Genomic DNA, 15,084 nt, shown 5'->3' on the forward strand with positions numbered 1-15,084 from the left:
CCTTTCTTCTCTGCCATCCGTGGATAGTCCCTGTTCTTCCAGGGCACTGTTCTGTTTGCAGCAGCTGTCACAGACTTCCCTGTTCATCAAAGGCTGGTTAATAAGGGAACCTGTGACTATTTATGTGTGAAGGCAGAACTGTCACTGCAGACAGATGCCACGGGGAGAAGGATGGCCCTGGATGACTTCTCATCCTTTCTCACAGCAGAGTTTGGTGAGCTGGGAAGTGAGGCTGCAGAAAAGGAGCTGTTAATAGGGGCTGAAGGATCTCTGAAGAGGAAATCAGCACTCCCTTCATTCAAGCTACCAAGCCTTATCCCAAAGGAGAAAGGTATTGCTGTGGCAGGAGTCATTGGTTTGTTTTACCCTCAGAGGGTGATTCAGGAAAGAATTGTTTTATTCCTGTCAAGTTTCCCCTTGGCTCCATCAGGAGCATTTTCTGAGGTCATTTTACTGTCCCAGCATTCAGCAGAGCCCAGACAAACACTGGGAAGGGCAGCTGTGGGAGGCTGGCAGCCCCTGGCCACTGTGGAGAAATGCAGAAGAAAACCTGAGTTCCCTCTTTCCCATGGAGATAGGAGCAGATTTGATGCTCTACAGAGTTTTTTCTTCTTCAGTTTCCATCTTTCCATCTTCTTCTCTCGTGCTGTCTTGATCATAGAATCCTTTAGTTGGCAAAGACCTCCAAGTTTACTGAGTCCAGCCATTACCCCAGCACTGCCAAGGCCACCACTAAACCATATTCCCAAGTGTCACACATCTCCTAAATCCCTCCAGGGATGGTGACTCCCTGGGCATCCTCCTCCAGTCCTTGACAACACTTTCCATAAAGATATTTTCCCTAATATCCAAACTAAACCTCCTTTGGGGCAAGTGGAGGCCATTTCCTCTTGTCCTATTTGATCCCTTCATCCTCGAAATTCCATAATTCAGTTTTGTCCCCACATTTAGGTTTGGCCTGAGGAAAACCCTTGCTGTGACAGGGTCTCTCTCTCCTCTGAGCTGTTCTGCTGCTTTAGCTGTACCAGGGCTGGCCAATGCAGATATTCCCCATGGATTTTCCAAGGTCCATCTGGATCTGTCACACTACACCCATGGGTGAACAGGGCTCCTTCAGCTGTGTGCTCTGTGCCTGAGGGATTTTCCAAATGGTGGTCAAAGCAATAGGACACCATGAAGCAGAAAGGTTCTTGACCCCATTAAAAGAGCTCTCTGATGTCCTGAAGGGATTTATTTTTGTACCAGGGCTGGGCAATGCAGATATTCCCCATGGATTTTCCAAGGTCCATCTGGTCTGTCACACCCCTGGGTGAACAGGGTTCCTTCAGCTGTGTGCTCTGAGGGATTCTCCAAATGTGGTCAAAGGAATGGGACACCATGAAGCAGAAAGGTTCTTGACACCATTAAAAAAAGCTCTCTGATGTCCTGCAGGGATTTGTTTTCCACCAAGCTCTCCATCCAGGCCATCCTGAATCCCCCCTTTCCCTCCTCTCTGCAGCCCCGTCGTTCACGGAGGAGCTCACGGACCAGGCTGCGGCCGCCGGACAGTGCGTGACACTCTCGTGCCGGACTGCAGCTCACTCCTCCCTGCACATCAGCTGGTTCAGAGGTGACACTGCCATCCCTCCAGACAGCCCCTGACCCTCAGGACAGGGCCTGCAAAGTACATCTTGGTATAATTTGCAGGGTACTTATGTCCCCCATCTCCTGCTTTCCAGATGGGACACCTGTCCAGGGCAGCAGCCGGATCCTCATCTCCTCCACGCTCAAACACTTCCAGCTGTTAACCATTCTCTCTGTTAATGCTGAGGATTTTGGTATTTACACCTGCGTGGCCACAAACTCTCTGGGCTCAGCATCCACCTCTTGTGTCATAAGAAAAGCAGGTGAGAGAATGAGTAGCTACAGAAATAGGTATTTAAATATTTCTGCCCCCAAAAATGTAACCTATCAATACCTTTGAGCTGAGATTTCTGCACATGGGTGCAGAGGAAGATCACTCCCTTGCTGTGGTCCACAGCCTGTGCAGGGTTCATTCCCTCTTCTCCACTCTTAATTTTCTCTCCTGGATTAAGAGCCACTCCAAGACAAAATCTTAGTACTGACTTTAAATTAGGGATGGCAAAATTGCTGTTCCACTAGCCGTGTGTACATGTATGCATACATAAAAAACATACACATATTTAATATATATATAAATTATATAAATTATATAAATAATATATCTGCAGCTGAGACATGCTGGGTGTAGAGTTTTGTATCACAGCAGTGCTGCTATTAACACTCATGGGGTTTGTGCCTCTTCTCCACAGAAGTTCCCCCCAGCCCTCCACCCCCTGACATCGTGGAAGTCTGCAAGGATGGAGTGCAGGTGGTTTGGAAACCTGTGGAAACCAACACCCCTGTCCACTACACTGTCCAGTGCAAGACTGAAGGTAAAGGGCTGTCCTGTTGCTTTGCAAGGAACATCTTGGTTTGTATGATCTCTTTACCAGCTGGAAATTTTACTGTTATTCAGAAACAGCCTGATTTAACTCCCCAGTCTAGAGTTAGGAATGGGATTCATACAGCTATCATTTAACTATCTAAAAGTTAGGGGTTGTGCTGGTTAAATCAACCTGAAATTTGCATATTCATAGTTTTCAAGGAATTTGCATATTCATAGGTCTCAAGGCTTTGCTAAAGTGTGAATCAAATGAGGCTGTGTGGAAGCTACAACCAAAAAGTGAGCAGCTACAGGAGAAAATGCCTGGTCTGATATTCAGCTCTGAGTAATCTGACAAAATGAGACACTAATGAAGCAACATCATCCCAGGCTCAGGCTTTCTGTATAGTCCTGGAGAAAAATGATTTATCAGACAGGCAATTTGTCCTCTGCTGACCAGCTGTGCTTTCTTTTTCCATTGACTATGGAGGAAGCTTAGGGCAAAGAGCCAGGACAAGATAACCAGAGTTTGACAAAACTGCATTACTCCTTTGATATTCTCTTTTGAGGCTTGGTCCAGAGGCTGGTGAAAGTCAGTGGATCATTTAATCATGGAATGGTTTGGGTTGGAAGGCACCATAAAAACCATCAAATTCCAGCCCTCCTGCCATGGACAAGGACACCTTCCACTATCCCAGGGTGCTCCAAGCCCCATCCAACTTCACCTTGGGCACTTCCAGGGATCCAGGGGCAGCCACAGCTTCTCTGGGCACCCTGTGCCAGGGCCTTACCACCCTCTGAATAATAAATTCTTCCTGACATTTTAATCTAAGTCTCTCACAGTTTAAAGTCCTTCCCACTCATCCTGTCACTATCTGCCCTTGTCAAAAGTGGATGTTTTCCTGTTTAGTTACAAAAGCTTTGTATCAAATCCCCAAGGCTGTTCTGTCTCTCTTGGGGTGGGTGTGCTGTTGCTATTATGAGTGTGATGTCTGATAGCAATTCCTGCTGCAGCCACACAAACACAGCCTGGATTCTGCTGCTCCCTGTTCCTTCACTTAATTCTCCAAACAAACAAACACACGATCCCTCCCTCCTGGATAAGCATGGGCAGCAGCTCTCTGCCCTTTCCCTCTGGAGCTGGTGTGAGTCACTTTCCCTCCAACACCACTTTCTTTATCCTTATTCCTTTTGACACAACTGCAGGAGACATTTTGGGGAGGATACAAACACAAGCTCTTCCAATTAGGAAGGAAAATGGGAAACAGCATCTACAATTTTCCACTGTGTTCTGTGGATTTGGCAGGAATTTGCAAAATCCTGCTCTCCTGAACACAGGAGGATTAAGATAACCAGGAATAAATTTCTTTTTTTTACCCATTATTTGAAAACAGACTTTTCTGTGCTGTTTCTGCACATATTTTTCTGTATTTCTAAGCTCTATCTGCTCCTTCTTGCACAAACAGCCCCCAATTCAACCACTAACCTGTAAAATCATTGATACCTTGGGTTTGGGTGGGGAATTGCTGCTTATCCAATGGTTTGAGGCTCTTTGCCAGATTTTATTTGCATGGAAGGTTTAATCTCAGGGAGTTGCAGGGAGTTGGGCTCAGCCTTGAGCACAGCAGCAAAACAGGGGGCACATCATGTGGGAGGATTGCTGATTAAATGTTTGCTGGGCATTTTTTTCCTTCCTAACTGAGTCCCATGAATAATGAGTCCAGAATGCACTTAGAATTCCAGTTCCATGGTAAATCATCTGAGTTTCATAAAAGCTGAGTAAAACCCCCATGTTTCAAACACTGGGTTTGCTGGGATGGTGTTAGTGGATGGTTCTGTCCAGGAATCCTGCACCTCATGGTCTCAGCTGGATTCAAGACAGGGCCAACAGGAAAAAAAAAATAGTGGTTTATCCTTTGTTTGGAGTTCTTGACATATATTTCCAGTAGAGTTTGGTGGCATAAATTCAATAAAGAGAAAAAACTACAGGAAAATGTCACCACTCCTCTGGAACAATATTGGCACAATTTGGAATTACCAGATACAAACCAGCTGATTTTACAGAAGAATGATACAGGTAGAGCCCCAAAGTTGGCCATGGTAAGTTGGTTTCTCCACATTCCCAGCACATAAATAAAGCTGGTAGAAAAAAAAAAAAAAAAAAAGAGAAACAGCAAAAATAACCACAACAAAACAAAACCCCAAATCTCAAAAAATCTCCAAGCCATTGTGACCACCTTAAAATGAATCCTGATTTCTTTTCTCTCTGCTCTTGGTTCAGATGGGGAGTGGACAACTCTTGCTTCTGACATCACTGACTGCTGCTACCATGCCAGAAATCTCCCCCAGGGCTTCACCTACAGCTTCAGGACAGCCTGCAGCAGCAAGGCAGGGATGGGCCCCTACAGCCACCCCTCTGCCAAAGTGACAGTCACTGGCAAGGATCAGATGGGTAAGACCAAACACCAAGAAAACTTTGGGATTTTCCTGCATCAAACCCGCTGCATCTCTTTAGCTGTTGACCCAGAAGCCAAGAGCAAGTGAATCAAGGCAAACTCCACTTGGCTCAGAGTTGTTCAGGGCTTTTGCATCTAAAATTAAATTATTTTCTAATTATTTTCTAGGTCTGGACACAGGGGAATAAGTATAAACATATTAAAAACCTCAATAAGATAACAACATCAGTGTAAATATAAACAATGTGTAACTACATAAAATTTAATATGAAAGAATTTGAAAAAATAAATGTTTATTATTTATTAAAATAATATGTGATAAATTTAATAATAAAATAACAAGCTGGGAGCTGTAGATTACCTGTTGAACACACAGTTTTGATTTGAGATTATGAGGAAATGGGTCTTGTACAAAAAATGTTTTACTGAAGGCATTTATCTACTGATACAGATCTTGCACTGGTGAAAACTCTGGACTTGCTTATATTACAGACTAAGTCCTAAATTCAGTAGTTAACTTTTCTAGAATTTTCCATTGGGAATTATTGTCCTTCTGTGGTGAATTTTCCGGCTGTGTTTTGTCTCTGAAGTATTGAAATCTTGATTTACTGTTTTTGCCACCTGCTTGACTACTTTGTAGTGCACACATGTTTTTAAAATCAAGAGGCCCCACAGCAAGCATATCCTCATGGCAAGGGAAATGTCCCTTCTGTAAAGAAACAGAAGGATGCTCTAGCTGGAATTTCCTCCCAATGGAGAGGATTGCTCTGTAAAAATCGGTTCACAGAGATATTTTTAACTCACCCCAATTCCTCTGCTTTCCTTTTTCTCAGGATTTCTTATCATATCTCAGCTTTTCCAACCAGATGCTTTAAAGGGATGCTTTAGTATTTCAGGGAGTGCTTGGACACAACCACACACCAGAACCAGAGCAACGAGTTCCAGCTGCTGCTCTGAAATGTCCAACCACAATTTTTCTAATTGCTTCTAATTTCTAACTAAAGTTTCTAATTTCTTGGCAGTTTTTACCATGTCCTGAGGATTTGCTGTGTGAGAAAATAAGAAACAGTGGCTAAGAGGTTTGATACCATGGCACAGAACACAGAATCCATCTCATTCTGTCTGCAGTGGCCATCTCAGGGAATTTTGGGGTGGACAGAGCAGAATCTGCTGCATTCCAGTAGGAGTGGGTGCCACGGCTGGAACACAGAGTCCCCTGGAGAAATTTCTGCTTGTTGTTGTTCACAGATAGCAGGGGAGACTCAGAGAGGCTCCAGTTTCCACACAGAGCTGCTTTCCCATGTAAAGCCTGTCCCCTTCTCCCTGCAGAGCCTCGTGCTGCCACGCAGGAGTTCCCATCAGCTGCCCCTGAAGAAGAGAGTGAAGTGATCTCACCTCCTGAGCCCTTCCCAACCTACCAGACCTACGCCTTCCAAACTGAGATCAAAAGGTAGAGAACCCAACTGAGTTCTTAATGACCCAGAGGAAAATCCCACATGTGATGGAGCAGCTCTCCTACAAAGAAAGGCTGAGAAAATCAGGATTGTTCAGCCTGGAGAAGAGAAACTTCAGGGTGACCTAATTGCACCTTCCAGTACCTTTCTACAAGAAAGATGAAGAGGGAGTTTCCATAAGGGGATTTAGGGACAAGACAAGGGGATGGCTTCATAGTGAGAGAGAGTTGGTTTAGATTAGATATTAGGAGAAAATTCTTCCCTGTAAGGATGGGGAGGTCCTGGCACAGGCTGCCCAGAGAAGCTGTGGCTACCTGGTCCCTGGGAAGTGCTCAAAACCAGGTTGTTTTACCACCCTTTCTGTAAAAAAAAACTTCTTCCTCAAATCTGGTCTAAATCAACCCTCTTTCAGTTTAATACCATCCCCCCTTGTCCTATCACAACAGATGTGCTGGGCAGGGGGGCAGCCACTTGATTTATCATAAAATAAGCCCAGGGCTAACTAAGTTTCTTGTTCTTGCTGCATCAACCTTTGCAGACAGCACTGCAGTCAGGGTGCTGGGATTCAGCTTTCTCTGCCTAGTAGACACTGATTTCTGTTGCCAGCAGGGGTAGTTCTCTTGCTCTCTCCTCTCTCTCCAAAGGAGTTAAGCTCTCACTCCTGTAATTTAAAGTGACTGTACAGTTTAAAGGCACAGGAGGATGTGCAAACTGTGACAGTAGATGCAATCACTCCCCACCAGGCACAGATGAAAACCACAGCATGGGATCCTGGTGGTTTTAAAGAACAGGAGAGAAGCTTAAGGTGCCTTTGTGTTCCTTTGCACCAGGGGCCGATTCAGCATCGTCCGGCAGTGCCGGGAGAAGGTGACCGGCAAGACTTTGGCCGCTAAAATCATCCCTTACTGGCAAGAGGACAAGCAGGCTGTGCTGCTGGAGTACCAGGTGCTGAGGAAGCTCCACCACACCAACATAGCCCAGCTGAAGGGTGCCTACGTCAGCCCCCGGCACCTGGTGCTGATCCAGGAGATGTGTGTGGGGCCAGAGCTGCTCCACTCCCTGGCGTTACGGTAAGAACACGAGGGAAGAGCTTTCCAGGCAGGGCTGCTGTTGGGAGGAAGATACCAGCTGCTTTCTACTGACAAACTGGATCATCCCTCTCCATCTCCTCCACTGTGCTGTCATTGCACACAGGATTTGTAAAGTGTTTCTTCTGCATCTTCTTGTGAGATAAAAAAATTCCTTGAGTTCCCTAGAGAGGGACAACTCAGGGCAACCCAGCTGAGATGCTGAAAGTTTACAGTGGTTGATATGAAACTCTGTTGGTGCCTTGTGCAGGCTGAGCTAGAGCAGAGGCTGGACCGAGCTAAAGAATGAAGCAGGGATTTATTAAAAGGCCTCCATGGATGCACCTTGGGCAGCACCAGAGCCCAGCCAGGGCTGCACCCAAAATGGCCCCAAAATGCACCAGCGCTCCCGGGGTCTCTCCCTGGGATCAGCTCTGCTCCATTCCCACCTTGCAGTTCATTGTCCCAGCCCAGCTTTAGCCCAGGCACTCCCACCCTGCTTGTTTTTCTCTCTCCAGCCCACGGGGTTTGTGCTCCTGGCCTGAGATTTGGCTCATTTGTCCTTGGTGCCCAGCTGGAGCAGGAATTGTTTTGTCTCCCTGCTCTGTGCACAGAGCTCACCATGCCCTGATGTGAAGCTCAGACCCACACACTAAAGCAGAATCTGAAAAATTTAAAAGCTAAACCTGAGGCAACACTATCTCCCATCATGTGATACATGAAGGGTTTCCTTACACCAACACCTTTTAACCCCAACACCATGGAGGTTACTGATGGTCAGGAAAATTTGTTGTTTCTCACAGTGGCACAAAATGGATCTACTGAAATCCTGTGATTAAAAAAGAGGGACTTGTAGGCATCAAATTTGCTTTCTCTCTTTCAGCTCTACAGCATCCTTTTGTTGCATCTGTAAACCTGACTCACAGGATGGACCAGCCTCTCCACACAGAGAGATTTGCTAAACTAGAGTTGTTTCTTCTTCACTCTCAAGGGTCTGATGGTATCAGACACCCAGGGGAGGGTGACAGTGGGTATAGAAAGGCATTTTGGGGCATGCAGACAGGACACCTGTGTTTTCTATCCCCCTTCTCTCACCAGGACATCATACTCAGAGGTGGAGGTCCGAGACTACCTGTGGCAGATCCTCAGTGCCACCGAGTACCTCCATGCCCACAACATCCTGCACCTGGACCTCAGGTCTGAGAATATGATCATCACTGAGCCCAACCTGCTGAAACTCCTGGATTTTGGCAATGCACAGTTCTACACACCAGACAAGTTTATTACCATGGACAAATGCTCGGACTATGTGGAGACCATGGGTGAGTAGAGCTCAGTCACAGCGACCTGGGGCTTATCTGCAGTCTGTGATAAACAGAAAGACCCAAACATTGGTCAAGGCAGCAGGTGGTTTCACCAAGAAAAGCCTTCCAGGTGCTGCTCTCCAGTGCCAGTGTGAGTCTGTGGGAGCAGTGAGTGGTGACAGCTGTCCCACTGCAGACCACAGGGGACAGAGCTCACAGCAATGCCACCCTGGCTGGCATCCATGTGTCCATTTATCCAGGGATAAAGCATTGCTGCCATCTGCCCAGAGGTTCTCATGGTTTCACTGCAATCAGCATCCATGTGGAAGCTCCTCAACCAGCTCTCTGTCCTGGGAGCTGCCTCTTCTTCCCTCTTGGGAAGGCAGCAAAGCATAAAAGTATCCACTGCCTTTGTGCTGCTCTCAGTGTGTTGGAGAGGAGCTTGTCTCACACAAGTTTATTTTTCCAGCTCCAGAACTGCTGACAGAGCAAGGAGCCCTTCCCCAGACTGATATTTGGTCTGTTGGAATCACAGCCTTCATCATGTGAGTCAGTTGATTGCTCCCTGTGCTGTTACTGGCTTTAAGATCACAGTTTCAGATTTTAAATCACAGCCTTCATCATATGAGTCAGCTGATTGTTCTCTACCCTGTGAGTGGCTTTAAAATCACAGTTTCAGAGAGTTAAATCTCAGCTGTGCCCCTCCTTTGGCAATGCCATGGAAAGCTGGGGGATGGAGGGGATGGATGGGCAACCTCTGCCAGGGCCTCAATGGGAGGAATTTCTTCCCAATATCTAATATAAAGTTCTTCTCTTTTAATTTAACACTGTTCATCCTTGTTCTGCCACTACAAGCCCTTATCCAAAGTCCATCTTGGAAGATCTCTTGGAGACTCTCTTGGAGCCCCTTTAGGCACTGGAATAAGGTCTCCCTGAAGCCTTGTCCAGGATGAACAATCCCAGTTCTCTCAGTCTCCCCAAAGGAGAGGCGCCCCATCTCCCTGCTAACCTCGGTGGCCTCCTCTGGACTCACTCCAACAGCTCCACATCCTCCTCCTGCTGAGAGCCCCAGAGCTGGAGGCAACTTCATGTTTTCAATTCTCTCCTCCTGGGGCAGGTTGAGTGCCAACTACCCCATCAGCTCGGATGTACCCTGTGAGTTCCTGAGAACAGCCAGGAAGGGGAAGCTGAAGCTGGCGCGGTGCTACGCGGGTCTCTCCGGGGGAGCAGTGTCCTTCCTCCAGAGCACTCTGTGTGCAAACCCTTGGTAAGAGGCTGCTGCCCTCCCAGCACATCCTGGGTGTTGCCCCTTCCCTCCACTTGCAAGGAGCTTCCTGTCATGGACATATTTTCTGAAAAATCCTTTGCAAGGATTTTTTTCTCCAGATAGTCCGAGACAGCTGGACTGTGATTGGCCATTAATTAAAAACAACCAATGAGACCAATCAAAGATGCATCTGTTGCATTCCACAGCAGCAGAAATTATTGTTTACATTTCCTTTCTGAGGCCTCTCAGCTTCTCAGGAGAAAGGATTTTTCATAAATCCCGTCAAAAGGATTTTTCATAAATATGTCTGTGACAGCCTCCCCATGCAGCACAGACCCCTGACTGACCCCTCACCTCTGTCTGTCCTAGGGGAAGGCCCTCAGCCTCCGAGTGCCTCCAGAGCCCCTGGCTCCAGGAGACAGGTCTGGACAACAGGCAGCAGGCACTGGTCACCTTCCCCACCACCAAACTGAGGAATTTCCTCATGGAACGGGAAAAGAAGAGAGGCCTGCTGTGCTCCAAGTATGGCCTCATGATTGCACAGTGACATGGATGTGGTGACAGATGGGAATCTCCTCCCTGTGCCCTCCTGCACTGGGTGTTTGGTACCAAACCCTCCTGCCAAGCTGCTCTCTGCCCCACCCCACCGTGTTTTGTCCGTGTGTCCTTCCTGCCACGGGCTGTTTCTGTGTATGTGTGACTTGTGGGGGGAAGTGGGACACTGGACAGTGAAGGCAGCAAACCCAACAGTGACCTTGTAACACGCAGATTTTGTACCACTAAGAGACTTTGCCACTTTGAAGCTGAGCTGCTCTTCCCTGGGGAGCAGGGCCACATCTACCTGGAGATGTGGCAGCAGTGTCCCTGGCAAAGGCTGAGTGTTTTAATTCTTTTTAAAAATCCTGAAATGTCACGTTCCTCTTTGACCTTGAAACCCTGCTTTCCTCTGCAAAGGATGGTGTTGGCTGTGTCATTGCTTTGTACTCATAACTTCAGTGTTCCTTTGAGTTTCTCTGCAGTGATTGATGTATCCCTCAATTCCCCATATGAGCAGCAGTAAGAGGAGGCTTCCTCAGAGCTGTGTCTGGCTGTGTTTGGAGGAAGGTGAACAAGAAGAGGCTTTCTCAGAGCTGTGTCTGGCTGTGTTTAGAGGAAGGTGAACAAGAAAACAGTTCCTAATACATTACAGTTCAATACTAAAAGTGAGGCTGTTTATCCAGGGATGCTCCTTCCCAGCAAGTTTAACCCATATTCTTCCAAACCTGAAAGATGGAGCATCAGGACTCCTTCCCTTGCTGAGCACACAGAGCAGGAATTGTGACTGAGAGCAGAGGAGCTTTCCCTGTGCTGTGGAGAGCAGGCACCAACTCAATAGACTGTAAAATTTGGAATGCTGAAGTGTGCTAGAGGAGAGAAACCCAAGGGCTTAGGGCCAGACTCCGTGCTCAGTTCTCTGGGAGGAGAGGAGAGTTACACAAGACAGACACTGCAATGAGGGCTGCCCCCCAGGAAACCTTTCAGGACTCTGCATCCTGTCCAATTTAACTTCTCTCACAAATCCAGTCAGGTTTTTGTTGGCACAGGCTGGTTCTTTGCTCTTGCTGGTGCACTTTGGGATGGAAAGGTCAGTGCCAGGGAAAAGCCTACCTAAACATAAAAAACTTAATTATAGAATAACTCATTTGGAGCTTTCATGCTCTTCCATGTATGACTTTTCCCTTTTGCTTCTCACAATTGCATGCATTTGAGCATGTCTGAGCTCTTTTATAGACTCAACACTGTTTGGTTAAATAAACCATTCTGATGAGCAAATAAAGCCAGATTTTTTCTGCTGAATCATTGTTATTACTTTTACATCCCAACCCACATCTGTGCAGCACACATCCCTCACCCCTCAGCTCTGACCTGGGCTTTTTATCTATTAGCTGGGAACACTGTCTATTAGCTGGGAACCACTTCCATGCAGGACATCCACATGAAAAATCCTTTTCCTAGAGCTCTGGAAGGAGGACATCACCTGGTCAGGATGGGATGATGGCTCTGAGCTGCCCAGCTACCCCAAGGAATTCCTGGGCATGGTTTGGAACTTGCATTGACCAGAATGTGAGAAGGGCTTCAGATGGATGACAAAAAAATAGGTGAGAGCTGTAGCTGGAGCATGGAAGGAGTGAAAAGGTGCTGGAATTGTTAAAGGAAATATCAGCTGTCTCAGTCAAGCCTTACAGGTAGTTTTTTATCTTGGTCCAGCCACAACTGCTTGATAGTTTCTGCCTGAATTTCCACCACCACCATGAGGTCAGGGCTAATGACCAGTCTGGCAGGCTGGGATAGTTTGCCCTTAACATGCAGTTACAACATCATCCTGCCCTTTCAAGGACAAAGCAGAATCTGGATCTGATGTTTGGACACATTCTTCAACCCCAAATAATCTCCAAAGTTCAAGGTTAGTGACAGCATTAAAATCAATCCACTGTTCTCCACAAAGGAGAGACTTGGGTTTAACTTCTGTAAGCAAGTGTTGAGAGTCCTAATTGTTGAAGGGTGATAAAGCAAAGCAGAGCTTGTAGAGCAAAGTTTTATCCTGCACTGATTCAGCAGATAAAAAATATGTTTGAGGGCTATAAGATCACAGTGGCTGTAGCCCATAAGGGATTGAGGTTTCTCTCTTTGGAGGCCTCATCAGATACAAGAAGGGAACCATAAACAAGACAAAATTTCCCCAAGGAAATTCTTACATCCCTGGAGAGGATATTTGCTGCTCTCTGACCTTTCAGGGATTCACCACAAGCTGATGCCATCCTGCCAATGATACTTCATGTGGAAAATAAATTATCAGGTGCAGGGTGTGACCAGACAAGTCTAGGGACCAGTCAGTCACCTATTTGCACCCAACCAGCCCTTTCCATCCCCTTACATCTCATTTTTTCTCCCTAAATCACCTAAATCCTTCCTTTATCCCCCTTTGGTTCCTCCCTCAAGCACATTATTATCTAAAGTCCTGTGCAGTCCCAAAATGCTCTTCCCCTACACGGCATAGGCACCTCCCCTGCCTTGACACAATCCCCCTTATCCCAGGTGGTGATCCAGAGAGCTGTTCCTGATGACACATCTCCATGGGAGTCATGCTGGGACCATGGGGATGATGGTCTGTTGGGGGAGCCCTGGGACGAACCTCGATAAACCCTTATTCCTTGGAAGCCTTGAATTTGAATTCCCACCTGACAATTCCACCCTGTGCTCCTCCTGGCCTTCAGTGGGCTCATGGACCCCAGGATGGGGCTGGGAGTAGCCTGGCAGGGCACATTTTGTCTCTCTGTGCAGATTACCCTCTATCCCATAACCAACACAACACATGAGGAGGAGGAGGAAGAGGAGGAGGAGGAGGTAACAACAAAAGCCATGATAAACATTGAGCAAACAAGATCATATCAGTGTTGTCACTGCATGGATCTGACAACCATGGGATCAGACAATTTGTCCCATAGGTGACACCAGAACAAACACCACCCCAGACCTCCCCAGGTTAGAAGCGCGGCCGGTGTCTGAACCGAACGTCGCGGACAGGCTGCATGGTCCCGAATCCCCAGCGGCTGATGTCTATGGCTGGGATCTCCTCCTCCTCATCGACCAGCTCCAGGTCAAAGTGACTCAGCATCAAGAACACAAACAGTTTCATTTCAGCAGAAGCAAAGAAGCGCCCGGGACAGGTGGAAACTCCTGCCCCCCAAGGCATGCTGACAAATTTCAGTTTCTTCCCATTTCTATAGAAATCTTTCCTGGTGCCGTCTGGGTTTACAAAACGGTCGTACTTAAATTTGTGAGGCTCCTCGTGGATTTCTGGGTTCATCTGCACGGAGAGGTGTGGGAACAGAGCCACCCTGTCCCCCCTGCGGAGGGTGAACTCTGTCCCAGTGCTTGTCCTCAGGGAGGTGTCCTCGAGGACAGCTCTGACCAGCACTGGGGCTGCCACCAGCCTCAGGGTCTCCTCCAGAGCACTGTCTAGCAGAGGAGTCTGGTTCAGCATGTCCCTAGTGACAGTAACTGGGGGGCTCCCTGCCTTTACTTCCTGCCCACTCTCCCTCAAGACTTTATCCACCTCATCTCTCACAGCCTTCAGAGCCTCTGGGTGCTTCAGCAGATACAAGAGGAGCCAGAAGGCAGTGGGGCCTGTGTTGCCTTGGGATGCCCAGAGGAGCATGAACATAAAACGCTCCCTCATGTACTCAGGGACACCGTTTTCTGCCAGAAGTTTCTCTTGATCACTTATCCAGCCACTGATATTGTCCTTCTGCCAAACCTTCTTCACAGACAGCATGTTCCAGAAGTGTCTCTTCAGCCGCTCAGCCTCTCTTTTGTCCTTGGGAGGCAGCAGAGCAAAGGCCAGGCGAGGGAAGAGGCGGTCGTACTTACGAAACTCCTGGAAGAGCTGGTTGGAGTGGAGGCGATCCTGCTCTTCAGCTTTTTCCTGGCTCCCTGCCCCTTGGGGTGGCTCAGTGCCATACAGAGCCAGATAGCCAGCTCTGAAGACGATGTTGTAGCAGTAGTGAAAGAGGTTTTCCTCCTGCCACACTCTCTTCTCTCCAGAGCTCAGGTTGAAAAGCAGCAGCTTCCGAAAGCTCTCCATGGTGGCTTGTGTGAGGACAGTGAGGCCATCTCCCATCAGGTGCTTTGTGCTTGATGTATGAACTATGTTATGAGTGGCTTCGGTGGGCTTGAAGCCAAAAACCTGCACGACCAGCTTTGTTGCACCAGTCCTAAAGTCCAGTTTGGATCGCGATTCCTTCACGATGGTGCCAAAGGAGAAGGGATCCATCACAAAGGTGAAGTAGTAACCACCGATCAGCACCGTGAAAACATCCCCGTGTTTGCTCCGCATCCTTTTGAGAAACTCTGAGCTGTTCTTTCTGAATTCCAGCAGATGGCCCAGCCAGGGAATGGTACCTTTGTCCAGGGGTGGCTCATTGGGTCTCTGTCTCCGAAACACACCCAGGACATAGAGCCCACCAAGCAGTGATGACACCAAGGTACAGAGGAGAACCACCCAGAGCACCATGAGAGCTCTGTGCCCGTCCAGGAGCTGGGACTAGAGGCAGGTCGGGGCAGGAATGTGC

At 47.7% G+C, this 15,084-nt stretch overlaps 2 protein-coding genes across 2 annotated transcripts in view; one reads left to right on the forward strand and one right to left on the reverse strand.

Moving 5' to 3' along the window:
* OBSCN (obscurin, cytoskeletal calmodulin and titin-interacting RhoGEF) overlaps positions 1-13,240 on the forward strand; it is a 181,351-nt gene extending 168,111 nt beyond the window's left edge. Inside the window, 11 exon segments of the mRNA XM_050971811.1 lie at positions 206-331; positions 1,499-1,609; positions 1,719-1,886; positions 2,313-2,435; positions 4,707-4,877; positions 6,211-6,331; positions 7,166-7,405; positions 8,501-8,724; positions 9,176-9,251; positions 9,824-9,973; positions 10,343-13,240. Coding sequence (XP_050827768.1) covers positions 206-331; positions 1,499-1,609; positions 1,719-1,886; positions 2,313-2,435; positions 4,707-4,877; positions 6,211-6,331; positions 7,166-7,405; positions 8,501-8,724; positions 9,176-9,251; positions 9,824-9,973; positions 10,343-10,520 — 1,688 coding nt within the window. The 3' untranslated portion in view covers positions 10,521-13,240.
* A 142-nt stretch (positions 13,241-13,382) lies between these two features.
* On the reverse strand, positions 13,383-15,038 carry LOC103812684 (7-alpha-hydroxycholest-4-en-3-one 12-alpha-hydroxylase). Its single transcript, XM_009085759.4, has one exon. It carries the CDS (start codon positions 15,024-15,026, stop codon positions 13,497-13,499), a length of 1,530 nt encoding a protein of 509 aa, XP_009084007.2. The 5' UTR covers positions 15,027-15,038; the 3' UTR covers positions 13,383-13,496.
* Between the last annotated feature and the right edge of the window lie 46 nt (positions 15,039-15,084).

This window comes from Serinus canaria, chromosome 2, assembly GCF_022539315.1.
Source record: "Serinus canaria isolate serCan28SL12 chromosome 2, serCan2020, whole genome shotgun sequence".
Taxonomy (NCBI): domain Eukaryota; kingdom Metazoa; phylum Chordata; class Aves; order Passeriformes; family Fringillidae; genus Serinus; species Serinus canaria.